This window comes from Photinus pyralis, unplaced genomic scaffold (genome assembly GCF_008802855.1).
Source record: "Photinus pyralis isolate 1611_PpyrPB1 unplaced genomic scaffold, Ppyr1.3 Ppyr1.4_LG2, whole genome shotgun sequence".
Classification (NCBI taxonomy): domain Eukaryota; kingdom Metazoa; phylum Arthropoda; class Insecta; order Coleoptera; family Lampyridae; genus Photinus; species Photinus pyralis.
In genome coordinates this window covers 2,054,568-2,082,048 of record NW_022170403.1, presented here as the reverse complement: position 1 = coordinate 2,082,048, position 27,481 = coordinate 2,054,568, and the positions used below count along the sequence as shown (strand labels likewise).

The 27,481-nt window shown below is 34.0% G+C and overlaps 2 protein-coding genes across 11 annotated transcripts; one reads left to right on the top strand and one right to left on the bottom strand.

The window, feature by feature from the left end:
• Positions 1–22,520, bottom strand: LOC116162679 (calcium-binding mitochondrial carrier protein Aralar1). 6 transcript variants are annotated; one of them, XM_031476343.1, is made up of 12 exons: positions 22,385–22,520; positions 3,241–3,556; positions 2,905–3,191; positions 2,619–2,854; positions 2,301–2,330; positions 2,150–2,240; positions 2,023–2,098; positions 1,762–1,970; positions 1,631–1,711; positions 1,140–1,578; positions 403–493; positions 1–352 (listed from the first exon to the last, which is right to left on the bottom strand). In XM_031476343.1, exons 1-12 carry the CDS (start codon positions 22,421–22,423, stop codon positions 178–180), a joined length of 2,070 nt encoding a protein of 689 aa, XP_031332203.1. In that variant the 5' UTR covers positions 22,424–22,520; the 3' UTR covers positions 1–177. The 6 variants fall into 6 exon arrangements, with proteins under 6 accessions (XP_031332203.1, XP_031332206.1, XP_031332201.1 ...); XM_031476346.1 differs by lacking the exon at positions 22,385–22,520 and adding an exon at positions 18,445–18,747; XM_031476341.1 differs by lacking the exon at positions 22,385–22,520 and adding an exon at positions 18,449–18,747.
• Positions 4,963–27,481, top strand: LOC116162688 (sorting nexin-4-like). 5 transcript variants are annotated; one of them, XM_031476362.1, is made up of 9 exons: positions 4,963–4,981; positions 21,884–21,999; positions 22,099–22,242; positions 22,288–22,394; positions 23,590–23,604; positions 25,686–26,005; positions 26,056–26,647; positions 26,698–26,812; positions 26,859–27,481. In XM_031476362.1, exons 3-9 carry the CDS (start codon positions 22,207–22,209, stop codon positions 26,907–26,909), a joined length of 1,236 nt encoding a protein of 411 aa, XP_031332222.1. In that variant the 5' UTR covers positions 4,963–4,981; positions 21,884–21,999; positions 22,099–22,206; the 3' UTR covers positions 26,910–27,481. The 5 variants fall into 5 exon arrangements, with proteins under 5 accessions (XP_031332222.1, XP_031332221.1, XP_031332220.1 ...); XM_031476361.1 differs by lacking the exon at positions 4,963–4,981 and adding an exon at positions 13,931–14,055; XM_031476360.1 differs by lacking the exon at positions 4,963–4,981 and adding an exon at positions 14,524–14,664.

The window sequence follows — 27,481 nt, the reverse complement described above, 5'->3', positions numbered from 1 at the left end:
GCAAGGTAAACTCATTTTCAATAAATAATTTTGTACAAATAATTTTAAAATGCTTTACGTAAAGAGATTGAGCGTAAATATTTGTTGATAGTCTATATTTTACTACACATACGCTAAAAAATCATTAGATAAATTCATCACTAATACCTAATTACTAAATGATTGAAATTAAACACTTCACTGTGGAAGTCTATTCGATACACTAAACTTCGGGAAACATAAACCAAATTTAGATTCAATTCCTGAGAAGATAGGCACGGCAACTGAGTATCCTCCAATATGGTCTGGATTTGTAGGTTTCTTTGCAGCTAAGCCTACCGCTGGGATGGTTAGCTCTGAACCAGCTGGTCTCCTAGAATCATATAGTTTAAGTCCCCATAGAAAAAATTGTTTTATACTTACGTTCCTCCAAAATCAACATAGAATAACCTTTGCAGAACTTCGTATGTCAGTAAAGTAACGCCAAACTGAGGTGATGATCGACAAACTCGAGCTGCAGAGAATAATAAAAATTCGGTTAGAAAAATTTGGCTCTTCCTTATATAGCTTGCCCACATCCTCAGTTTTAAGCAAAAACGTTGCATAAAAAATCACTAATTAGATGTATCGTCCAGTTCTGGTTGCAGGAACTTGTGCAAAAATAAACATTTTTGCTTAAATGACTATTTATTGATGAATATGGATAGTCTGTAATTGATTTGATTCTTGTGTCTTTTACATAGAAAACATTGTAACATTCCAGAAAAGTTGTTGACTGCTTTTGCATCTCAGCATACAGAGGACAAATGATTTAGAATAGGTATACACAAAATGTAAAGCCAACTCCCAGATTGCCACTTACTCATAGTGAAATAGGCAAATGAGGTTTCTGCCTTAAAAAACAAGTCTATCATGCAAACACAGTGAAAAAGTCAGAGTTCCAGGTTCGGTTAATTTTTTTTGAATATCACCAAATTATGATAATTCATACTGCCTTCCTACAAATATTGATTTTCCATATGTTACTAGAAATTAAATCATTTGGAAATAACAAGACGTCAGGATAATCCAAGAATTCTATAGAAACTGCCCACCACACTTGCAACATTAGGTGTGACTGATAAAGTAACTGCAGTAAATGAATGAAAAATGGTACATACCGACCGTGCCTTTCCAGAATGCTTTGGGCCCTTCTTCTGCCATAATCTTCCTAGCTGCGTCAAATACGCCCGAATATGTAGTCTGGCCCGTTCGGGCTACAACCTGTAATCTAGTTTTTATAACGTCGGCGGGCGTAACTAAGGATGCTGCCGGAATACCAGCAATTGCACCCGCCAAAAGTAACGTTAGCGGGTGATTGTAACCATTTTCGTCTGCCAATTTTGCTTTCGTATGTGCGTAAGCGGGGAAATAAATAGCGCTAAAAGGAACATCTCTTAATAAACAAGCTTTAGCACCTTTGTATAAACCAAAAAGTCCTAGATCTTTCACAACAGCCCACGCTCTAACTTTCTCACCACCCGCAATTTCTCCTGCGACTTGCAGACGAATTTTTACTATTTCTAATGGATTGGTGAACACAACCTGAGACCCTCCGGCCTGGAAATAGTAAAATTAGCAAAATAGTAGTAAAATTGAATGCTACACGTACGCATGCGCCCGCAATTATTTCACCATGGAACGCTATATTTCCCTTTTTGTCTACAAACTTATCTCGTACTAAATCGTTTACCTGAAACAGTTCGTGCAAAACACCCCCACTGGTCTATGTAAAAACCTTACAGTCAATTTAATAGCTTTTTCGGGAGCTACACCCATTAATTGTGGCACTAAACCACGATATAAACCTAGCACACCTTCATGGCGAATAACTTTTTTGAAACAATCGATACTATTTCTGTACATCAACTCCCCAATGAAGGACCCAGACCTCTGGTTTTGCATTCTCGTTTTAACTAAATCTATTGGATAAACGGCAGTTGCTCCTACCGCTGAAACATATTTTCTTTTAATTCAATTGTCCAACAAAAACCAATCAAATACCTCCTGCAATGGAGCCTAAAGCGAAACGATATACGCTTTCCAAAATTGAAATGAACACGCTTCTATCTTCAGGTCTCTAAAATTTTGATAAAATTACTTGAACAACGCACAATTTTCCAAAACATACAGAAACTGCCTTCAATTCTGCTAATCTCATGGTAATTTGTTTAAAGTATTGTTCCGGAGCTATCGAGTACAAATCACTGTATATTATCCGCCTATAAACAAATATTAAAATTAGTAAATCAAAGATAAAAAAAGGAAAAAGGATAACCAACCCATTCCAAGCTCCCTCCTTAGACAAAAGTCTTTAGAAAGCCGCGTGTACAAAGGTTAATAAGTATTTGCTTATTAATGAACTGCATTTTCTTAATAGTTCATTGAACACTACAATGATCAAGAAAATGCCTTACATAAACTAGCAGTTGCTAAAGAAAAATGTCGCGTTCATAGCACCAAATTAGCAAACTACTGTATGGACATTAGGGACGCAACTACTTGTTCGGTTTCCAAGATGATGAATTGACATTTAAACAATGATGATCAGTACGAAAGCGACACATTTCCCTGAGCAATAATTTAGAACAGTGTATTACCCTGTTTGATGTAAAATATCACATAATTGAAACAAAATATCAACTTCCAACGGCGTCATCTGCGACATCGCTTGTGCTGAATGCATAAATTCTTCTTTAGAAACTTCTTGTTGGCGATTCCCAAAGGTGACGTTTAAATAAATTCGTTTAACCAGTTCCATGTTATTGAGTAGAGAATTAAAAGCTATAAAATATGGGAAGCTAATCCGTCTACCACCCTCTCCTCCAGATGCTACCTAAAAATATACGACTGGTTTAAAATTTCAGAATGGAGATGATTCAATACCTCAACAAGATGCGATTGAACTTGTGGTGTCAGCAGGTGACTCTTAATGCTAAGCATAATATCATGAAAATCTGTTACAGAAATAAAACCACTACCAGCTGCATCTACCCGTCTAAATCCCTCAATAGCATACTCTTCATGAAAATCGTGTAAAAATTGACTGAATTCGTTATAACTTATTACTCGTTCTTTATTTCTGCCAAAGTACAACTCGACGAATGGCGACTTCATATTGAATGGTATTCTTTTGTTCAGTTCGGTTTTGGCCATCACCTCCACAAACTCAGCTAGGATTACAATTAATATTGGATAGTATAAGACAAACCGCGCACATACCAAAACTAACCATTCCGTTTCCGTTCGTGTCGAAAAGTTGAAAAGCTGTTTTATAAAGGGCATCTGGATAACACAATAATCCTTCAAACGCTTGAAATTCTGTGTAAGATATAAGTCCATCTTTGTTCGTATCCAAAATAGCAGCCAGTAGTTTAACTGATTCAGCATTATAATTATCGGAGGGAAAAAGGCCAATATATTTCCTAAGAAAATCATCGGAAGTCATGAACCTTTCCCCATTCTTTTCTATAGATGCGTATCGATCGAACACTTCATGAAGCTGGGTAGGATTGGCTCGTTTGAGGTGACCACCACCCTGTAATTTCAAAAGAAATTATTTTAGAACTAAATAGATACTGTTGTATGTAAAACTGTAAGTAATTAAGATCCCTTTAGTTAGTTGATTGTCGAACGTCTGCGTGCGTGGTATGTGTCAACACACGCTGTTTTTCTTCCAGCGTTATTTTTTAATGTTTTTTGTTTGCCAAATAAATTTGTGTTATTGTCAATTTATTAGATGTGTCTTTAATCGAACCCATTGTACTACCCAGATAGTTTTCATGTTAGATTTTTTAAATCAAATTTTTGGGAATTGTCGAAAGTTGATCGAGGCCACTGTGTCTCCGAAAGTTAATAAAATTCAAGTCAGTATTGGGATGAAAGCCGGATGCGTACGAGGAAAATAATAAAATTGAACTTTGGTTGGTTTTGAGCTACATAGTAATTTTCTAAATATCGTTATTTGATATTTCTTCGCTGTATCTGTTACTTTCTTACTTGTGGCTCGCGGCCGGACGGTACGAGAAAGAGAGGTTCTTTAATTTGATGTTTCTGTGCATGAGTCGTTCAACTGTTTCGGTGGGGTAAGTAACATTTCCTCCATTTAAGATATTGTTTACTTGGGCGATAATGGACTTTGACATGAATACTTACTATTGGCACATGTACATACTTTCCGTGTTAAATTAATAGAAGTTAATGCTTGTAGTAGAGCAACGATTTTGATGTTTTTTTTTTTGTACATGCAATTTATCATTTTACGAGGTATACATGTGTTTTTGTATTAAATTGATTTATCATGTTTTCCACTGTGTGGTGTCTTGTGTGTGTTTTTTTATGAATTTGTTTAACTGTATTTGATTCAATTCGATTTTATTCGATTTATTTCCTAGACCCTAGATGCGTAACGAAAATAGTAGATGTGCAAATAATTAAAAAAATTGTGGTTATTCGGAATGAAATTTTTTTCCTAAGCCCCACCTACGAGAATAAGTACCACTATCGCAACGTAATCCTAGACTACATTATGAAAAAAAGATTTAAAAAAACAAAGCACTTTTCTAAACATAACGAAGCATGTTGCCAAGTAGGTCAAATTATCTCAAAATGAACAGGAAGCGAACCTACAACAACGATTATTTATCTCAAGTATAATATCAACTCAAAATAAATTTGACCGTTGTCAATATTATTTATAAGTGATTATCTAAAGGTTGTCATTTTTGATAACCGAATTACAACATTTGTTAATCTCTTACAAGTATATTATGAGATTTTATAGTTTTAAATCAGTTAGGTACTGATTCTAAATGAAGCTGTGTTTAAAACATTTTGAGTTCTCGAATTTTTTTACAAATTTCAAATACGCAACCCTATATTGGATAATATAATAGGTACCATTTTTATATTAATAGTGAAAGTTAAGTGACTTCAAACAACTTCTAGACAAAGTTTAAACCGGGTATGGCATACATTTTCTTAAAATTTTAACTTGCAATTTCAATTATTAAGAAGGGAAACCTTCTTTATAAAACCATACTTTCTGTCTTCGAATGCGGAGAAAGATCTTTGAAATTGTATTCTGCAAAGGATTGCTTGAGGTTGGACGACTAGATTAGTTCATAAATGAACAAAATCCGATTGACCAAACAATTTCAAAATCATTATTTGTGCAACAAAATGTCGAAATTCACTTACAACATCTGTTTCGTCATCGAAGACTATCGAGAAGATTTTTGGTATAGGTATATCACGTCAATTTTGACAAAAAGAACCGTAAACTTGGGCGAATTAAATCAAGGTCCAAAAATTGAACATTTTCGATCAGGTACCGCAATGCCTCAAAATCGCGTGTGTAGGACTTTAATTGGGAGAACAAGCGCAGGGCAGGAGCACGTGCCTAAATTACTTTTTGTCTGTGGTTCGTTTTTTGCGCATTTTCAAAAATTAAACAGAAAAATGGTTAGGTGTCTAACATTTTTTGTAACATACAGAGTGATCAACGAGAAGAGTCGGTTTTACGATGTCTTCAAATGACATCAAATGTTAAGATTTTCAAAAATGCTTCGTTGAACTTATACAGTGCTATTTATTAAGAAGTAGAGATAGGGATTTACGCTCGGATTTACGTGTATTGTTTTTCCCTGGCTCCATTGAAGCGTTTTTAAGGATTTGGATTTGCCGAGGGATTTGCATATAAACCGAGATATAAACAGTACGAGGTATGTTAGATGATTACGCAGCATTTTTCTTAATAAGTTTTTTCAAGGCTGTACATTCCTTCAACCCTCAAGTTGTTTACCTTTCCTTCACAATTTTCTTTTAAGTTTTCATCGTTCTTTCTGTTGGATTAACCTTTACATTTGCTTTATTTTTGCTAGTGTACAAGAACACTAGCAAAATTAAAGCAAACGGGAAAAGTCGGAGTGAATATCGGGATACAAGAACTTCGATATTCCCCCCGACTCACCTTCTACTTTTCCTGATCTTGCCGTGTCCTTATGTCAAGGTAATTTGCCCAAAGTGAACGTAACAACACGATTCCTTAGTTTACCCTACCTTAATCCTTAATGTACGTCTACCGAGCCATGTAATTAACTGTAGGACGGGGCTACAAACTTGGTGGGTTTCGCGACATCTGGGCCACCTACTAACGTGGTGATTTTTCAATTTTTTTCAAATCTTGTACAGTTTTGGTTCGATTGTTTTCAAACTGGTGCCGTCGGAAAGATCTTGTAAACGCGCTCAATTCAACAATCTGTCTGCCGGAATTTTGTTTTTTTTCCTACGGCTGAAACATTTTGCCAGGCGCGCGTTGTCGAGGTGTAATCCACTTCGGGCACCCAAAAGTTACTTTCCGCTGCAAATATTAAGAAAATGGCCACCTCTATTTTTCGTGCCCCCAATAGAAGCTTGAACTATGCAAAGCACTCCAAATTGAGTACTATTTTGTGGAGGGTTTTTAGCGAAATCCATCAAAATGGCGCATTTATGTGACCGTGGGGGCGTCAGAAGTGGGTAATGACAAAGGGAATGTGGTAACCCCGGAGAAGATGTGACTGATAGTGGAGTCAAAACTTCAAACGCGATTTACGAACGAACGGACCGTCGGAAGTAGATGCCGACAAAAGGAATGTGGTGGCCTTCGACAAAATCTTATTGATGGTGGAGTTAAAACTGACTAATTGAATCCTGATCTGCCACACAAATATGCGCTGAAGTCCCTTCGGTCTCACACGAGGACTTGGATAATTTGTTTTCCCTTAAAATCTTTAACTTTGCCTTATAAGGAAAAATTTGCTGCATTAGGATTTGGGGTGGATTACATTGTATGCTCGGTTGTATGGTAGGGTTTACGGTAGGGTAGAGTAAGGAATCGTATTTGCATTTTCTCTTATTGTAGGATAGATTAAGGGATGATATTTCGTTTTTGCTTAAATTCTGTCTCAATATTTTGTTACATGATTTGCACATTTGCTCATATTTATTACTGAACGATATACTTAGGGGTTGATTTCAAGTGTTCAAGTGGTGAACAACTTATTTTAACAAACAGCTACAACGCCTACACACAGTAACCCAGTGACAACTCATATGGGCCAGGAAAGCAAACTACAGACGGAGCGAAATTTGCCATTTTTTTAATTACCTACCTTTTAATTAATATCTTAAAACTTTTCATAAATGAGTAAAATCATATGCTTTTGGTTCATTTTCTAATTGGAAAACCCTAAGACACCAAATTTTGCCCATACCGCCCTTTTTTGACATTACCACCGATGGGCACTCGTATTAATATTGTATTCACACAGATCATTCTTCTTCACATAGGATTAGGTACGCGTTTTACTTATGTTTTCAGATATGGTGTGATATCTTGGATGAGTTGAGTAGCGTCATTTTTGGATTTCCATTTACTCAAAGTAAATGCCCGGTAAAATATTTAAATTAATGCCAACAACAATTAATAACCTCCACTTAATCAACTTACACGGTCAACTTTAATAAATAAACAAAAAGATACCCACTAATCATTAAACCCTGTATCTAAACAGCCTTTTGCCTTGCTTGGGCACATAATGTTGAAAAGGCAATATCTATAAAGGTAGATAAATGAGTGGAAAAAATTTGAAGAACGAACGATCGGTCCGCAATAGCTGCTTTTTAACTAAGAACATGCTACAAAATTCATACTTACACAATTTTGATTAAAACGGTCCTGAATACCATATTTTTACCTAAGTGTGTTATGTAGGGACCTATTACTTCTGGCAAAGTTTTTCCTAAAGCAATTGCTTTAATTAAACCCATCAAAAGTTTGGACAATTCACAATTTTGGATTTCTCATCATCAAACAAAAACTATTATTTAAGGAATAATTGCCAATTAAACCGAATTTTTTGTCAATTCCATTTCATAATTTGGTGTTGGTTGTGTTTTTACCTCGAAAGCAGTAGTTAATTTTTCATAGATAGAATGTAATTTGATTCGCAAAATATAAAAGTACCTACTTATATCAGCTCTTACCTACTAAAAGTTGAAAGTATAGACATCCTAGACTTCAAAGTCATGAAACACACTGACCAAATTGTCCGGAAATTAAACTAATTCACCTGACCTAGCTTGACAATGACCAGAAATAAAAATAAATGCCCGACGTATGACCGCCAAATGTTTTCTCATTAAATGCAGACAGTTTCCCCAAAGAAAAAACATACGTTGGAAGACTTCCTTTTTGAGGGTTTCCACAGCTCCATTTTTTATATAGGTGCCGATCAACTATGAACAAATTTGAAAAAGTCAAAGGCAAGGGCGAAACCTCCAGTATACTACTAAAGCATCGCTAGTTAGGTCGTTAGAAAGAAATTAAGATCTTGAGTATACCTAATTAGACATTTCAATTGCAAAACGGCAAATGTAGAGTAATTATGTAACTTTTTTCTATGAGAATTGTGTATCTTTTTGCATACCCGACAATTTTCTCGCTTACTTTTTACTTAAGTATGTAAGATTTAAGTAGGTACCTGTTCACTGCTGGGATCTTTACGTGCACTTCCAGACTTTGTTTTAGCTTCCGACATTTATGCGCAAATGTATGAAACTATTTTCATATACCGCGAATCGCACTAAAAGAAGCGAGCGGACTGCCCCGAATTTCCTACTGGCGCACTGTTGTGAACAAAAATAAACTTTAGTTACTCGCTATAAAGTACAATGTGTAGTGTTTGAGTGTTTTTACCGATCCAGTAATTGACCACCTGCTCGTACCGTGACGGCGCTGATTTTTGAATTTTTTATTAAATTAAAGACCGCTTTGGCTGTGGTGTTGTTTGTAAGGGTCTTGGTGTGGGGCAAAATTAGGTTTTGTTTGTGCCTGAATCGACATGCCTAGGGTTTTTTTGGCGAATAACATTACAGGAAGTGAACCAATGACATTGGTTAAATCTTCGACTCCACTGGTTTCAAAAGCTTTACGTAAACTTCAGCCTAAACACCAATAGCTTAGTAAAGACACTAGCTTCTAAGGTCCTTTCAAGGTTCGGTTATATTAACCACCCTTAAACACTGCATGTCTAAAACCCTCTTGGAGACTTCGGAAATTGTCTGAAACTCTTAAAAATAAATACCTTCGAAGGGGTTCTTAAGGCTGTCTTCAAAGACTACTGCAAGACTCACGAAGATAGAATGTTAAGGATTCTCAAAACTCTTTCAAAATGTTGAGAAGTTTGCCATTCGCTTGATTAAAAATGTATAAAGGTTTTACGATTACGAACCATTTCGGATGACCAAGTAGCAATGTAGTAAACCTATTAGTGATGTATTGCCGTTGGATTAAAATAACCACACACTGATCGAAGATAACGATTGGTGTTGGGGACCCATCCTACATTTTTCTCATTAGGGCATAATAAATGATTCCGGCTCGGCTTGGAGTGACGGACATATACCCATCCATAAATTTCCTCTAGCTAGGTACTTGCCCAGATGACGTTCTTCATGTTCATTGTTAAAGTTTGCGATAAATGCAAAATCTATATAAGAAACTTTAACAAGATATTAAGAATTGCATACGATTTTCAGAAGGGGACTTTTTTAGAGACGGGCTTTGTCGATAATTTTTCTCTTCCGACCCCTCTTTCACCAGATATTCACGTTTGAAGTCGTTTCCTTACTTAGGCATGTTTGACGTTTGAGATCAATCGACCCTTATCGACCCATATTGGAAAGGGCTACTGGATATATCACTGGCAGAAAATTCTGCACTTGTGCACAACTCACTCGACTCTTGTTAAGTTATGGTTATGCGATGTTCGATATAAATTATCGATTCGTCTGTATATTTAAAAACTGTTAGGTACCTACTATAATTTCATAACAATTCTTCATACCCTCATACTTCGCGCGACCCGACCGGCAACCCCTATCCTTTGTTTTGAAAGAAAAAGATATTCCACTTATCTAGTACCTATGTAGTCAGTAGATGAGAGTGGGCTAAGATTCAAAGGTAGATATCTCACAGTGTGAGAAAAGAATTCTCCTAATCTACTCAGAACCCTCACAAAAACCCAAAAGGACACATAATCTGTGTTCGTTTTGTGCGTCAATATTAATGTAGATGCTGGGGTAACAACTTGTTGGGAAGAATGGGTAATAGATGGCGGATGGAACCAAAGCAGATTGTTCCCAAATAAATCAAGTGTTGAAATGTTTCGTTTATGAAATACGCCCACAAAATTTGCGTTTTTAATCTTTTCTCGGCAAAATTTGATGTTTTGAGGTTTTTGACCACGAACTTGAAAATTTGACACAGTTGTCCACTGCAATTCTTGTAAAGTCAACCAAAAAATCCTAATATTCCAGTTAACTCCTAGAGACGCATTGTGCTAAACAGTTTTTGATCTCGTTTGTGATATTCTAACTACTTCGTTGACCGCATTCGGATTTTTAAGAACTGATAGCTCGACTGATAGGGTATGACATTTTTTTTAAATCATAATATTGTTTCCTACTTTTGTTTAGAAATTCGCCGTTTAGGGTGTGGATGTTGGTTTGCATAATTCGTATAGAATGGTAAAGGGTTCATTCAAACCATGTAAATTTAAAAATATTTTGGGAGCTTGTCTTAGGTGAAAAAAAAATGTTTACTTTGACTCCCTCTATCGTTCCTACAAAAGATTTTATAGTTTTAATCTCGGTTTTAATGGCTTCATTTGTTGCCCAATATGACTATTCTACGCCCCTCCCCCGAGGGAGGTGTACTTAAGTAGTGGGGGGTACAAATGACTATACAAAACGTGGCTGCTGGCTGGCAGCAAATGTGGGCGCGTAGAAGAACTCTTGTAGAAAGGCAACGGGTGTACGTGTATCTACAAGGCCGTGTAATTTGTCAACCTTAAGGACAGGGCTACATGATGTGGGGTTGGCGACATCTTGGCGTCATCCTCGAGCGTAGTTTACTGACAGGAAGGTTTTTCAGTTTTTTCCTATCTTCTACTATACAGTTTTTGTCCGATTCTTTTCAAATTTGTGTCGTCGGAATGATGTTGAAAACGCGCACAACTCCTGCGTGGTGGAATTTTGTTTTTGTCCTAGGGGCGAAATTAACGAACTTTTAGAGCTTTGTGCATCCTAAAATTGTCGTGTAGCAGTCTGATCTTAAGCCCGTTGGTAACGTTCACTTATTTAGGACAAGTTTTAATCAATTTTTTAGGAACATGAAAGTTGTACGTTTTAAACAGCACTTTCGGTCATTTGTAACAGGTGGTCTCTTTAGACTTAGAAAGATTTTGTTTTGAATATAGGAAATTTTACACGTGTACCGCTTCATAGCGAAAAAGAACAGAACTGAAATGCAGTACAATGAAGCGCTTTCAGATAAGAAGCAAGTGTGCAAGCAAATAAGACCCAGTGAAGCCGGTTCTAAAGACCGTTCTTACGGAGCATGAGGGACAAATTTTCTGTTATACCTCTACATGTATAAAAAACGTGACCGAAGCGTCTGAACCTGCAAGGCGAACCTATGTAAGTCGAGCGCGGCATTTTAGATCGCGTAACATTTAAGTATTTTCAACTGAAAGTTTCCAGACAAATTCGTATAATCGAGGAATACGGAAAATTTACACAGGCGCGTAAACGTAGATGAGATTTTTCTTGCGAAAGTTAAAATTAATTGCTTTTAAATTCATTGCGAGTTACCATCATGAGTAAAACTAATATAGAGTGGCGTATTAATTTACATAAGCCAACATTTTCGTTTTGTTGCAATGTGATAAGCAGGATAGCGCTTAAATAAATTTTACCACGAAAGCATTGTGGTCAAAAGTAGAGAACGTTTCATTGCGTTTATACTGGGAGTGGTTAGTTACGATTAAAAATAAGTTTACTAACCAAATGTGTGCACCTCTCGTGTTTATACGGGGTGATAATAACGTTCTAATTTAAACTTAACCGGTAACAAGTTTAAAGACGATTAAGTAATTAGTGTGTTTGCTGGCTGTTCAAATCATAAGTATACAAGAAGAAAAAAATTCGTTAAGTGCACTTTCAAGTTTGTTTTTTCGATTTTAATAGCCCTTATAAACATTTCATGCCGTAACGAAAATACAAACCTTAAATTAATAATTTTTAATTTCTAATCGAATGACACCAATACCAAGTCTGTAAGTGGTGTAGTTCCGGATCCTTTGTGACTCAGACAGACAGACAGACAGACATGAAGAGCGCAAAAGTGCACTTTTTATTTTTTGAAAGTGAAAGTGCACTAAAAGTTGACATTTCCATACTGCGGAACTACTAAATTTCAAGAAACCTGAAGATCAGTTTGCTCCTGATTCAAATCGTCACCTGTCAAAATTCACTTCCAACGAGTAGTCAAACTTACCCTCGAACTTACCAGGCGATACATAAGGTCCAATTCTATTGCACAAGACGTTCCACCATCCAATTTTCCGAATTGCTGCTACCTTTTAATGAATCCAAATGTTCCTGACAAGAGAGAATCCATCTCCATCTCCATATCTTGGTGTAAAATGTACAAATCTGTGGTCTGTGATATGTGCACTTCGCTTGCAATAACTTAAACTTTAATTCTTCGATCTGTCAACATCATTTTTTCTTTATTCTCCTGTTTATTGCCTCATTGGATCATCTTGTATGGATTTTCGACCTGAATTTTACTTGATAATGTGATGTAGCATTCTCACCATATTCATCATTCGTTCGTGGACAATTTTTGGGTCACAGATGCAATCATGCAATAATGCTTTTGTGTTTTACATCGCCCATTTTCCAACCGCTACCAAAATTACAAACATTTTGCATTTTACACTTATAAATGCTGAAGCTGTTTGACGGTCAAAAATCATTGTGTTTCGTCATCACCGAATACCTCGCCGAATACATAAAAAACTCCCCTCGTATGTCACGACTAGGGCTGGGCGATTACGGGTTTGAATAATCGATAATCGATTATGAAAAATAATCGATTACACTGATTAATCGATTAATCAAATAATCGATTAATCACCTAATCGTTTAATCAAAAGTCGATTGTCACATACAAGGAGTGATAAATATCTGTATGCATTAATACGTTAATTATTTAATAATAAAAATAAAAATAATTCCATTACTCTTTCATCAAATCGTTCATTACTAGGCAGATCGATTAATCAATAATCAACAAAGTGTCCCTGGTTCGAATCCGAGTTCGGGCATGGATATTTGCAAATGCATAGTGGGTTGGTTGGTAGAACAGCCTTGGGTGAAACCCTGCCCATTTGAAAATGAAGGTCAAAAATAAAAATAAATAAATAAAAATAAATGATTAGGCAGCTTACTCTCCGATGAGGTGTGCTTTAGTTTTGATGATACAATCTTAATTCATTTTAGCTGCTTAAAGTAACGTTTTAACATCCGCTATAAAATAAAATCATACTTGTGAGCTGTGAGTGCTCCTTTTTGCGTAAACTGATGATCCAGCTAATAATAATCAATTAAAATTTACTTAATGATTGATTAATCAAACAATCGATTAATCAAATAACCGATTAATCAAATAATCGATTAATCAAATAATCGATTAATCAAATAATCGATTAATCGATAATTTAATAGAAATCAAACCCGATTATCGATTATCGTTTGATTATAATCGATTAATCGATTTTTGCCCAACGCTAACTCACGACATTTAAATTTGGGAGTGTGAACAACTACTTTGTATGGTGTAAATGCATTAATCGGATCAAATAAAGAAAAATGTTGGTACATTCTCACTCAAGATTAGCCAAATACCTATACGTCCCTATCTTGTATTGAACTTCCTATTTGTTATTTCAATTGTTAAACTGGCCTTCCGCCAGATCAATACAACACAATGCCAAAACTATTTTCAAATTTAAATTGTGCTACGTTTCGGCAGTAATGCCGATTAATGGCGACTGCAACGTACTGTACCTATATACTTGTTCAAATAATGAACAGCAAGTTAACATGGGTTTGATTTTCAAAAGAAAAATACTTCATCACTCATATGTAAGTAAAACAATTTATATAATCAATGGGTACAGCTACTGCTTTTGAGGTAGCCTCAAAATGTACGACCTAGTAAATAATCAAATTTTATTAGGTATGTGTCCAAACCAAGGTCCAAACCAATATGTGCACCCCCTAGTTAGTTTGTATTCTTCAAAACGTGTGAGAAGGCTCGGAGAGGGAGACCATTATCATTCGCGTGGCTGCGTGGACCTAAATTATTTGTTCCTTTTGCAAGGTGTTTATACACACTCGAGTACAAACTATTAAATCATTCAACTTCATATTGCGTAACGATCTTAAGTAAATTTATACCAATGTAATTAAACAATAATAGCCTATATTATTATGCGATGGAATCCCACTCTCTTTAATATACTCGTACTTAAATGTAATATTTAAAAAAATCTGGAAAGTATAAGTTAAAAGCACCAATCAAAATTTATTGCTGTTCCGCTTATCTGTAATGATGGCTGTAAAGTTTCTGAGCTCCAGAGTATCAGTTTTAACTTAAATTTGGCTACTTTTCAGTATTTGTGTAACTCTTGTGCAAACTATTAGCGTCAGAGAGAATATAGAAGACATTTGAAAGTTAAAGAACGAACTTTTGTAAGTACTGATTGGCACTTTTTTTTTAAATTAATTTTGGATTCGTTATTTTCATGTTGAAAACCGCGCGTAGATACCAAATTTCGTAGAGATCTAAATAGATTATACACCCCGTTTAAAAGGGGAGAAAAATTTAGCAAAAAACTTTACACTTTCACTTTCATCCCCTGATATTTTGATTATAAAATATTGTTTCTTAGACACGACAAGAAATGAGACTTTATTGGGGGGCGTAGTTCAAAAGCGAAACATTTTGCACCCGTGATTTATTCGAAAAACATTCCACCCAATTTTTTATGACACACTATACAGGCTGATATAAGAAATAGGTAGGTAGTTTAAATTTGGCAAAGTTTAACCATCTGCAAATTCGAATATTTGGGGGGGGGGTATAATTGTTGTAGAATATAATGAAATAATCTCCGAAATAATCAATAGAAATTAGCATTAAATAGATGCTGATTTTAGAAAATATATCCAATCATTTTTCGTAATTTTGTTTATTTTTTATACCACGTACAGGGCGTCACGAGGGGCATCATTAATAACAAAAAAATTAAGAAATATTTAAACTTAATAATTTTTAATTCGTTTTATTTGGTAAGTATGTTATTTTTTACATATAAACAATTAATGGTGTTGCGGTGGCAGTGGCGGTTTCTCAATAAGTGCACATGAGCACGTGCACTCCCAAAAATAATTTTAAAAAAACGAAAACAATAGCAATTCTATTTATGTATTTAACATTCTTGCACGTTCGTATCTCGCAATAAAAATAGTTCACTTATCTTATCTGAAATGCAAAACCTAACGGGTACATTGACACACCGCTAAACGTGTATTAAGAATTATTCCCATTCCGCCTTCCTGTGCAGTGCACGATTAGCTACGATCTCTGATTCGTTCAAACGCTACGTCGCCTTTCCCCGTGCGCCCCGCGAAGGTCCAAGTTGTAAAGTATAGCAAGAGCACACTCTCATTGTGAACCAGTATTCGCCGGACTGCGAAGTAGAGCGTGTTGATCGTTTCGGTTTTAACAAGTAACGTTGCGACGTTACCGTTCATTATTTAAAGACAATTATTAAATTTAATTTACTAAAATTAGAAGATCAAATTAAAATTAAAAATGCGGGTCGCCCAAAACCGAGTCGATATCGAAAATCAATAAAGGAAGTCGGGATTATAAACGATCGTTTAAAATAGACATGTATGAAAAAACTGACTGGTTATGCAGTTGTAACTTTAACAATAGTCTGTATTGTTTTCCGTGTTTGTTGTTTGGGGATGAGCTCGGTGATGACGATGAGGCATCAGAATGGACAAAGAATGGCGTTACAGACTTAGTGCATTTATCCGAATAAATTAAAAAATATCAATCTTCAAAGGCACATCATATATCTATGGAACGCCGTTTTAGTATTTATACCAACATTTTATCATGTATCATTTTAAATAACAGTCAATCTTATGTCTCTAAATTTTTCGTTTGTTGTTTTTATCTTACGTATTAAGAGATTGATTAAAAAAATGTTGATTAATAAAGATGATACATGAATTAAAATGTTTGTTGATAATTTTAATTAGGCGCTAGTATACACGTAGTCAAATAGACTAAACTGTAGTTCCTGAAACTTCCGCACAATCAGAGATACGAATTAAAATTATCAACAATCATTTTAATTAATGTAACATTTTAATTCAACAATCACTTTAAATAATTCTTGCCGATTTTAACAGCATGAATTCATATGATTGTTGAATTAAAATGTTCTCTGAAAATATTTGTACAATTTTATTCCAAAATTTTACAATGTGCCATTTTAAATAACAGTCAATCGTATGCTTCTACTTTTTACGTTTGTTGTTATTGTCTTACGTATTAAATATGATTGTTTAAAAAATGTTACTTAATAAAAATATGAAATGAATTATATTGTTATATTGAATGAGTGTATATGAAACTGTATTTCAACAAACAATTAATAACAAACAATTAAATTGAATTGCAAGAAATACTTCGATTAATAAAACGATTTTGTCCAACAAACATAAAAATTCATTCATTTTAAATGTGGAATTAAAATTATCAACAAACATTTTAATTCATCAGTCATATAAATTCGACGATTTGAAAATTGAAGCCGAATATTTTCAACAATCACTTTAATTCAACAAACAAATAAATTTTTATTGTTAGACGTAGTAAAAGAATCTTTTAAAATGATTGTTGAATTAATATGATTGTTGAATTAAAATGTTACATGAATTAAAATGTTTGTTGATAATTTTAATTAGGCGCTAGTATACACGTAGCCAAATACACTAAACTGTAGTTCCTGAAACTTCCGCACAATCACAGATACGAATTAAAATTATCAACGAACATTTTAATTCATGTAACATTTTAATTCAACAATCATTTTAAATAATGCTTTCCGATTTTAACAGCACGAATTAATATGATTGTTGAATTAAAATGATTGTTGGGAATATTTGTACAACACTTCAATAATTGAATTAATATGATTGTTGAATTAAAATGTTTGTTCATAATTTTAATCCCACATTTAATATGAATAAATTTTTATGTTTGTTGAATTAGTTCTAGTTAGTTATATTACTGTTCGTTTATGTATTCGTTTGTTGATTTGTATTGTTAAACTTTCGTTATACACATTGCTATATAATTCATACATCATTTCAATTAAGTGAAGTTTTTTAAACAAACATATTTAATGTTTCACATAAAAACAACCAACATAATAAATCGGGAAATAAAATTAACTGTTGTTTATAATGTTACATTGTAAACTTTCGTACCTAATAAAAAGTAAAACGGCGTTCCATATATATCTGCTAAATTGATAATTAGGTAAGCAAGATATACGGCAACAGTTAAATAGTGCATACCGTTTGAGTATCGAAAAACGTAATGAGGAAGTAAAAAAGAACAGGTATGTTTTATCCAAAATTATAGACCGTATAAAATTTTGTGGTGCTTTGGAACTTGCTCTCCGCAACCATTGACAAAACGGAGAAAATTCAATAAACCCTGGAGGTCTCATCAATAAGCTTTTTTATGCCATTTAATAGGCCCAAAAAACTTCGTGTTGCGGTGACACTCAAAAAATTTTCGCCAACGGCGTTTTGCCAGTGGCCCTATTTTTCCTCCTTTTTTTTAAATTGTGCACCCCCAAGACGCACCACTACGCGCCGCCACTATGCGGTGGATCCTTCACATCCCTGGGGTGAGGGGGAGGGGATTGGGCCCTCACCAACGGTTTTAACAAAATGTTGCTTATACATTTATTCACACTTTCTAATACCGTTAAGAAAAGACATATACAGTCGGACAATTTTACTCAACTATGTAAATTGCATAATAGATAAAATAGCTTATCATATGACCTGCACAAATTAAAAATGTAACTAAATAATATATAATGCATATCTTAATAATTGATAATAAATAGGAATAATTGTGGCGTAAATATTTGACGCAATAGTTTCATTAAAATTAAAAAAATTGCCCCCATAATTAGGGAAAATTCTTAATTGATAATTCAATAAATCATTTTTGAAGTGGGGAGTATTATTCTCATTAAAAAGCAACCAATCACAGGTAGGTAATCAAAACCTAACCAAAAATTTACTCCGTTTGCCGTAGGTACTGGGGCGTTCCATAGATTACATCACCACATAAGAATTGCTTTATCAATATACTTTAGAAGGAAATAAGTTGCAAAATATATCAAATTTTATTATATCATTAAAACTTACCTACCTCTTGACAAGCAACCCTCGTCCCAAATAGACCACCTATACCAAAAAGGGTTGCGTTCATTCCTAAATCAGGTGGCTTGATTTACTATGAAATTACTGAAGGTCACCTCTAATGTTCTAACCACTTAAATTATTGGATTAAATTTTATGAATTACACTTTGTTACACAGGTAGATACTATTCTTGAGATAGAACACAAAAGGAAAAATTATTTATTAAACAATAATTACGAGTTTTGGAAAATTATTGAATCAACTCTAGGAGACATCTAGTGCACGTTTCATGGGATATACTCTATTTCTTTGGTTTTTACAGAGAATGGAAATATGACTAACCTGCAGTGGCGTAACTACAGTAAGGAAAATTATTCTAAAGTGGGGAATTATGCTCGAGATTAAGAATTGGATAAGATATATTGTCCTTAGTATTTAAATTACATTTAAGAATAATAGAGCAATCTCAGGCAGAATTAATAGCAGTTAAATTGCAAAACTGTAGCATAGGCAACCAAGACAACAGCAACTCTGACCGTTAAAAATCGATTTGTTGAAATGACGCGGAAACTATTCTAAAGAAGGAAGTTTACGATTATTTTTGTATGTACCATATCTATAGCGGCGCGTCCGAATAAAATACTTGTATGTTTGGAAACAACTTCTGATTTTGATTTGTAAAAGCTAATAGCAAAGACTATCCTCCTCCATAGTCTTTGCTATAATAGCAATTCGAAAGTATACGGCATGTTATAAGGCGGAAGAGTGACAGATGCCATGTAATCATTGTTGCAATGTTAGAGAGCCGTGGTGTTTATGTACATTCTTTATTAAATATGGGGGCTTGCTTTTTCTGAAGGAATAATAAAGGATTCATATGCAATTGACTAAAATGAGATTATCTCATTTAAACTTTGAATACGTGTGGATCAATTAATAATTACATTAATAATGTACTATTTAATACTCTGTTTTAAATGTGTCTGGATATCGGCAATGGACGAAATATGGAAATTCGACAATGATAACCCTCCCCTCAAAGAAGGAAAGGCTATATCTTTAAAATTTATAGGTGTTAGGTATAGTTATAGGTCATAGAGCATATATGAAAGTCCGCTTAATATTGCTAGTTCTTTATAGAGTAAAGTAGAGCATCTATTAAAAATCTATTCGCATTGGTTTTCATGTTAGCCTAAAAATTCCTACACCTCATCCAACCCCTGTAATTTACCAAAGAAATTCATTCATTATAAGGTAACAAAGAAATTGTAATTTTACCAACTGTAATAACGATAGACATTTAAGAGAGGATGCGGTCAATTATGGGTAATGGGGTGCAACAAATTTCTTCTATGATTGCTTCCAATAAATTTTCTTTACTTTATTATTTTATCTAAATTAGAAAGCTTCTTATTTAGTCCTCAGGCGACTCAAGTAAAACCGCCCTTGAAATATTTTTATATTTTACATATTCTATTCTTTGCCACCTTTATTTATTTATGTTTCTTTTTATTTTTTGTTTTTATGTATTATTTTACATAATAAAATTTAGTTTTAGGCTATTACTATTGACTCGATCCTGGTGATAATCCGAATATTTAACGATAACATGAAAGTCCGGTCCCCAAAGGGTCAGTTTGTCTGCCTTTTCTTAAATTTAACACACATTAATTCCTATGGTAGCAATAAGTTGACCTCAATCTTAGTTATAACTCACTGACATTAAAGAGCGTAACAAAACTGGGCTCTAGTAAAATAAATATGGTTGTATACCATGCTATAAAAGGTACATTGTTTCACTTGCAGCGATTAATCTCTTTTGAGCATTGGATTTTAATTATGGATATTAATAATTAGTTTCCGTAGACGATCGAGACGAAAATTAATTGAACTGTTTTATGAGGAGAAGATGCACCAAACATATTTCTTAAAACCGTTCAAAATAAGTTAGTGCTCTCTTTTTATAATCGAATCCTTAAAGTCTAAGGAATTTTCTGAGTGACCGTTGAAAGTCTTGAAAAATGTTCCAGGCATGCTGCCATTTTTATTTATTGAAAATTTCAGTTGGATAAAACTTTTGCCTATATGCATCTTTAAACCGGTAATTAGGAATGTCAGTTGTTTACACAGTTGAAGTTGAAGAGGTACGGTGTTTTTTAAGATCAGATGTGGTGGTAATAAGATGTTTTAGTAACAGTGTGAAATTATCAGTCCAAAAGTGGAGGCCAGCTTCACACGACATTTCTCTTGCTAGCTTTATATAGATTTTTTTGAAAAGGTTTTACAAACTAACGATGTTAGAAACTAACTAAGAAGTTTAATACCTATTTCAAAGTTTGAATTTTCGCCTGAGGTTCTACGTACTAAAACTAGTTATATAGGCCTAGACAATTTTCAGAATCGGTGTATGATTGATAACTTTGGACTGCAGCCATTCTCAATATCCAAAATCCGAAAATTTCAATTTAGACCTACTACAAATCTAGTTATATTTTAGCTATTGTTCCGTTTATTTCCGATTATTAATTGAGATAATTACAATTTAAGGAATAAGAGGTGTCAAATTCTTATTGTACCTCTTTTTTAAAAACCTGTACTATGTATGTATACTTAAAGACGCATGGAATAGATGGCTATACTGCCCTACTATGAAAGAACCCCGTATATCCAAAAATGTCAGAAAAAGAGATATTGGTATATTTGGAATCGTTATGGTCTCTTTTATTTATTTACCTAATAAAATCCTTGCATTTACCGAATTTTAACCTATTTTATTCATACCCCTTCATTTAGTGCAGCAAAACTAAGTTAAATCATCGCATGTGACCATTCCTAGCTAAAGACCCCGCATCTGTATGCTACATTGGGACGCAATATACACTTAACGGTGTTATAAATATTAATCATCAACTTCATCAACCCCCAAATCCATTTTCAGATATTAAAAAATTGTAATTAGCTTTTCAAATGGTTATTTGGCCTAGAACACCTAGTTAAGGACAATCATTTTTGGAAAATTTATTACAAGAACGTACCAGACAGTCGCGATTTTCTCTGGAGTTACGGGAGAATTAAGTAGGAGGGCAGAATAGGCAACCAACTCTACACGAATTGGTTTTAAATGATAAATCTGCGTCTGCTATGGAAACTTGATTTTATTTTTAGCAACAAATTGTTAGTTTTTAAAACGAAGATGTATAGCAAAGGCGATAAGGTTGAAATGGTGTCGAGGTGGTAACAGTTAGTAAAAACAGCGTTAGTTTGTCGTGTGTAATGTTGGTTGCCTACAGCCATCTATTCCATATATAGTGACACCATTGTATATAATTTACAATGGTGATACAATAATTGTATTATTCGGGTTAGTTAGATTCAATTTTCAATACCACAATATCAACATATGTAAGTACATATTGTATTCGCCATTTTATGTGTGCTCTCAGTGTTTTAGACTATTTGTGGACCCTTATCCATCACACATATGTACGCCGCTGCTTTCTGCAAATCCTGCGCTGGTACTGGGGAAGGATTGACTGATTGACAACACTGTTGAATTCATGTAAATAGATATTTCCATATCTCATTATCATTCATTAATGTATATAGATCTTTTCAAACAATAGTGCATTCGTTTATATCTCAATGAATAAAATTATAGGAAATTGTAAATAAAGAAGCCAGAGAAAACTATGAGTAATTGCAAATATTATTCTACATTGTCATAACCTGCACTTGCCAAACCAGTATGATCTAAAAAACAATTGAAATGGCAGAAAATTACTCCATTAAACCTTCAAATGAGGTAAAAGCATATTCTTGACCCACAAAACTAATGGAATTTTTATAGGACTCTTTATTGAAGCATATAGATATATCGGTGTTGGAATCGGAAAAACGTACCAATGGTGCTCTTAACTTACGGGATTACTATATGGTTTACTTACTCGAAGTGAGGTACGTGAATAGTAACTTTGTATTAACATTTGTCATTAGTTCACTGCACACTCTATACAACGGCCATTACTCAGACTTAGACAGGGAATACGGTTCAAGTACTATTGAGATAAGATTACAATATTGGTCAAATTACTAGTGGCTCATACAACTATTAAAGTTGTTTACCAAAACTATGCAACTTCTTTTTGCTCCACATTCTTATCACTTAAACTTAAGTGCTTTCACTAACCTGTAACCTTATTACGTTAATTCAATGAGATTAAATGAATAGGTAAAACAAATTGTGTCAACGATTCTATAGCAACATTCACCAACTCGGTGAACTCAGGTGAATTATCATAAAACTCATATAAATAAATAATTTTTTTCTCAGCAACCTCGTCAGCAACCATCACATAGGCGAATGAAATTAACAGATTTACCTGGATTTTTGAATGTGTCTCTTCTGATTTTGTAAAAATATTTTCAAAATTCTTATTTTGATCACAAAATTTGGTTTCTGAGGGTTGTCCAACATGAAAATAGTAAATCCAAAATTAGTTTTTGAAAATTTACAAAAGACTGTCCAAAGCCGAGACCAAAGCACAAAAAATACACAGTTTCATGACATTTTATTGGGACACTCATTGACATTGTGCAGTTAAGACTATAATTTTCAAAAATTCAGCTCTATTTTCATGGTGAAAGGTACCCAGATAGGTGCTAAATTTTGCTGAGATTGCTTTTGTTGTCGCTCCTCATTTTAGGGGTAGAAATTTTGAATAAAAGGTTTATTTATTTATACTACTCCGGTATTTACCTTACGAATTAGGAAAACTGCAGGAAAACTTAATTTGGAGTGGCCGACTGAATGCTGGAAACTGATCTAAGGAAATTCTCAGCACCCGACCTTCCGGTTATGTAGCCCAATGCTCCACCACTGAGACACATAGTCGGGTCATGCCCAGGCAAATCTGTTTATTTCATTCTCCTATCTGATGGTTGCTCAGAAAAAAATAATGAAGGAATTCAAATTTTGATAGGTAGAAACTTTTTCCACTTTCAGCTTATTTGTAGGTAACACAACACAAATTAACGACATTGTTAGCTGGTTCACCCTGTATCTTGTGAAAAACTAATCTTTGATTTATAGCAAATGCTTTACATGAAATGTATTATAATTGTTAATATTCATTTATTTTTATGCAACCAGAACAACTAAGGCAAAGTAAGTATTTCATATTATTATTTACTATTTTTGTATTGTATTGTAATAAATGTTTTTTTATAGTCGTTATTATACAGTCCGATCATGCTTGTGCCTATATTTTTGTCCTTAGGTGGCTTTCCTAATACTGAGGCCCTTTTGAGGTTACTGGGGTTTCTGACATAGTCTTTGCTGCTTTTCTGTTGTTGCAGAATCTCATTGTTTATGCAGACAATCACCAAAATGTCAACCCAGTTTCAGCCCGAAAGTGTAGCGCCTTTTGTAAATATTTGGAATGATTTTGAATCAACCAAAAATTATTGTTTTGCCAATTTGTTTTAAATCTTCCAAGAGTTATCGTTTAATGACAAAAAATTTGAGTTGATCTCAAGTTCTCAAGCGCCCATTTTGTTGAAACACTCCCCTACCAATTTGGTACCCATTATTCGAGTGCTATGAGTAGAAATTATAAACTCCCATTAATTTGGGGTAGGTAAGTGAAATACAATAGTGTATCGTAAATTTAATTACGTTATTTAATATTTATTTACAATTAACTAACATTAAAAGTATAACTCTTGAAATGGATTAATTTATCACAGTAATTATTATTTATCACTAATAATTTATAGCATAACACGGGCGGGAGCTTAATACTTCACTTCGCATCGATGTTGGAACTACCTGAAACAGTAGATTTGGTTATATAATAATAATAATAATATTTATTTACAGGGAAACCCCAAAAAAGAACAACAATAATAAATTACCTATATAACAATAACAAGTTTAAAGTGTACATTACATATAAAATAAAAACATGATATACAATATTAATTAAAGTAAATAAATATAATAACTCACAATAATAATATACATTACCGTTTATACCTATAACATACTCTTAATAAACAAACATGCTACATTATCATTCCAAAAGTGCTATGGTTAACGTTTCTTATAAAAATCCATATCAACATATGTGAGATGTAATTTTAACTTTTGTTTGAGTAAATTTAGAGAAACATTGAATAGATCAATATATGGATAACTATTAGCTAAACACATAAATCTCTCAATGGGTAGGTTTTTGAGATAGTTAGTTTTGGAGGATTTAATAGAGAAAAGGTGAGTCATTGTTTAATTTAAACAATGGGTGAGTGTATCTAATATGTTTCTCGGGTACATTAAAGTTTATTGATTGAAGCAGCAAGGAATTATCACAATGACCATTAATCAGTTTAAAGAGAAAAATCAAATCGAAACATCTTCTTCGAGCAAATAAAGTGTTGCTGTTCAATTTTTGCAGAGCAACGATATGCGAAAAGTTTTCAGCAAGATAACCCATTTTATACCAAAAATAACGGAGGAATTTAATAGCGAGCTCCCCTCTTTCTCGAAAGTTCGCAAACACCCCGCTAGAGGGCGTTTCAATCATTTTTATTTTTAATAATAAGAAAGTTAATGGGCTATTAAAGAAATAGACGAAATTCAAGAAACACCCGGTAAAATTAAAAAGAGTGCATTGTTGCATTCTGCATTAATTATACAGTACAAGTAACTTAAAACACAACTAAGCAATGTTTACAAGAATACATTTAGTAAAATTCCTTTTTACAATTTTTATCGGTTAAACAGGATGTAATTACCAATTATAATCCTGAAAAGACCCCTAAGGTAATTAAGGAATTATAGGGCAATACAACAAAATGTAATAAACAAGTATAAATTGTGCACCTAAGGCGCATTTTTTAGCACACCAAGGCAATAGTCTAATAACTGTTACAACACAATTGACGTCTTATTGGAGCAAAAGTGGGCTGGGACTAGATCCCTACCAACACACAGGCTTTTTTCTTTGCCATCCGTCAGGGGTTCCATCGTTTTGCTTGGGGTATTCCACATACCTCTGATCTACATATTATTTTACTTTTGATAGTGTTCAATCAACATCAACATCATTTAACCATAAACGATTAATGGAATTAGAAACCAGTTGTGGGAATCTGAATTTATCTACCAAGATAGAATGGCCTGAGTTTCTTTGGATAATTTTGTTTCATAAGAATATTCTATTAAATATTAATGCTTCATCTTTTTAGGGTGACGGATCCCAAGTTTTGCAATGAATTCACCAATCTCTCCATGGTATGGCGTCGCTATACAGAGTTTGAACAACTGTACAACTACTTAAAAGTCACCTATCCTTACATTGTAACACCACCTTTACCTGAAAAACGTGTGCTATATGGTTGGCAAAAGGTCTCTAATGACGCCTTTGATCCAGATTTCATCGATCGCAGACGGGCCGGTTTGGAAACGTTCCTTTTACGCATTTCTGCCCATAACATCTTAAGTTGGGATAAGCAGTTTTTGCAATTTCTTCAAGATGATTTGTGGAGAGAAGCATATAAGTCTAATGGTTTGTCTTCGCATGGAAACATGCGCAAGTGTTACCGAATTTATTTTTAGGGTACCTTCAGTTGGTAGAAAACAAGTTGAAGGGAATCACAGTTTCCGTCCGACTTAAGACTCCCGATCCACGTTTCTTAGCAATAAAAAATTATAGTAATACTTTACATTTAAATTTAAATAATGTTCTCAGAGTTAGATCGAGAGTAGCTGAAAAACAATATAACATTCACAAGCTACATGCAAATTATGGTCGTGTTTTTAGCGAATGGAGTGCAATTGAAAAGGACATGGGCGACGGATTGCAGAGAATGGGGCATTACTTGGATTCGTTAGCTTCAAGTATCGATTCTGTATTAGAAGATGAAGAGTTGTTGGCGGATCAATTGAAGGAATATTTATTTTTTGCCGAGTCCGTGCAAAATCTTTGCAAACATCAGGAAATGTTGCAAGTTCAGCTGGAGGACGCCGAAAGTTCTGTTGCAAGTAAAAGTAATGAAAAGTCGAAAGCTCAACAGGGAAAGCTAGGAGTCATGTCTAAACTGTTTGGTGCTGTAGACACAGAAGAAGTGAGAGAACTGAAAATTAACTTATTGAATCAGCAGATTCACGATGGATCCGAAGTTGTAGGCTCATCTAAGAGTGAATTGAGGTTACTGTTAACATTACTATGTAAGGATAACTTTGACAATTGTGTTGCAGTAATTTTTGTTCCAATGCTTTAAAGGACGTGGAGAGGTTCCAAAGCCAAAAAGTAATAGATTTAACTGACACATTAGCAGCATACGCGGTGTTGCAGTTAAAAACAACAAAGAAGGTACTTCTTATCATTATTTGATAACAATAACACTTTTTCCTTTTAGAGCCTTCAGACATGGTTTCAAATTCGAGACTGTCTCCAACATATTCCGTAATCACTTCATAACATTCTCAACGCTTTTTAAAAGATGTTTACTTAATGTAGATTTATTTTTGTTGATCTTTAAAGTATATATAATATTAAGTTTACCTTTTTTGTTACTCACGACTGATACCATTGCCGTAAATAAACATTAGAGCAAGGGCCCTCAGTTTGTTAACGTGGCTTTGCTCATCGATGTTACCTTCTTAACGTACCACAGTTCCTTTTGTGGTAAATTAAATTGATTAATTGCACATACAAATCATTGGTGCTATTTTTCTAATAATTTGATTGTTATGCTTTATGGATTTCCAGGGAAATTTTAGGGAAGACAGGAATCTAGGTCACTGAAATCTCCTCATGAGCATATATGTGTTTTGTGATATTATAGGCGAAAATTTATTGCATATGTACCCAATTTGGTGTTCTTATTAAGTCGTTTGTTCATAAATAGTACAACGAATTTAAATTATTTCTGTATGTAAGCACATTTTTGTGATATATTTGATGTACCTTTAGCTTTATTCTACTTCTTAATTAATACATATCCTACAACTATCTTAATAAATGGTGATGAATAAGGCA

Excerpts from the sequence above, each read along its gene's own strand:
- LOC116162679 (XM_031476341.1), bottom strand. The coding sequence starts at position 18,508 with ATGAACGCAACCCTTTTTGGTATAGGTGGTCTATTTGGGACGAGGGTT. Across the intron at positions 2,099-2,149 it reads CAGAATTGAAGGCAGTTTCT|AGACCTGAAGATAGAAGCGT; the intron begins GTATGTTTTGGA and ends TCAAAATTTTAG. Across the intron at positions 1,712-1,761 it reads AAAAAGCTATTAAATTGACT|GTAAACGATTTAGTACGAGA; the intron begins GTAAGGTTTTTA and ends GAACTGTTTCAG.
- LOC116162688 (XM_031476362.1), top strand. The coding sequence starts at position 22,207 with ATGGCAGAAAATTACTCCATTAAACCTTCAAATGAG. Across the intron at positions 22,243-22,287 it reads CCATTAAACCTTCAAATGAG|GACTCTTTATTGAAGCATAT; the intron begins GTAAAAGCATAT and ends GAATTTTTATAG. Across the intron at positions 26,006-26,055 it reads AGAAGCATATAAGTCTAATG|GGTACCTTCAGTTGGTAGAA; the intron begins GTTTGTCTTCGC and ends ATTTATTTTTAG.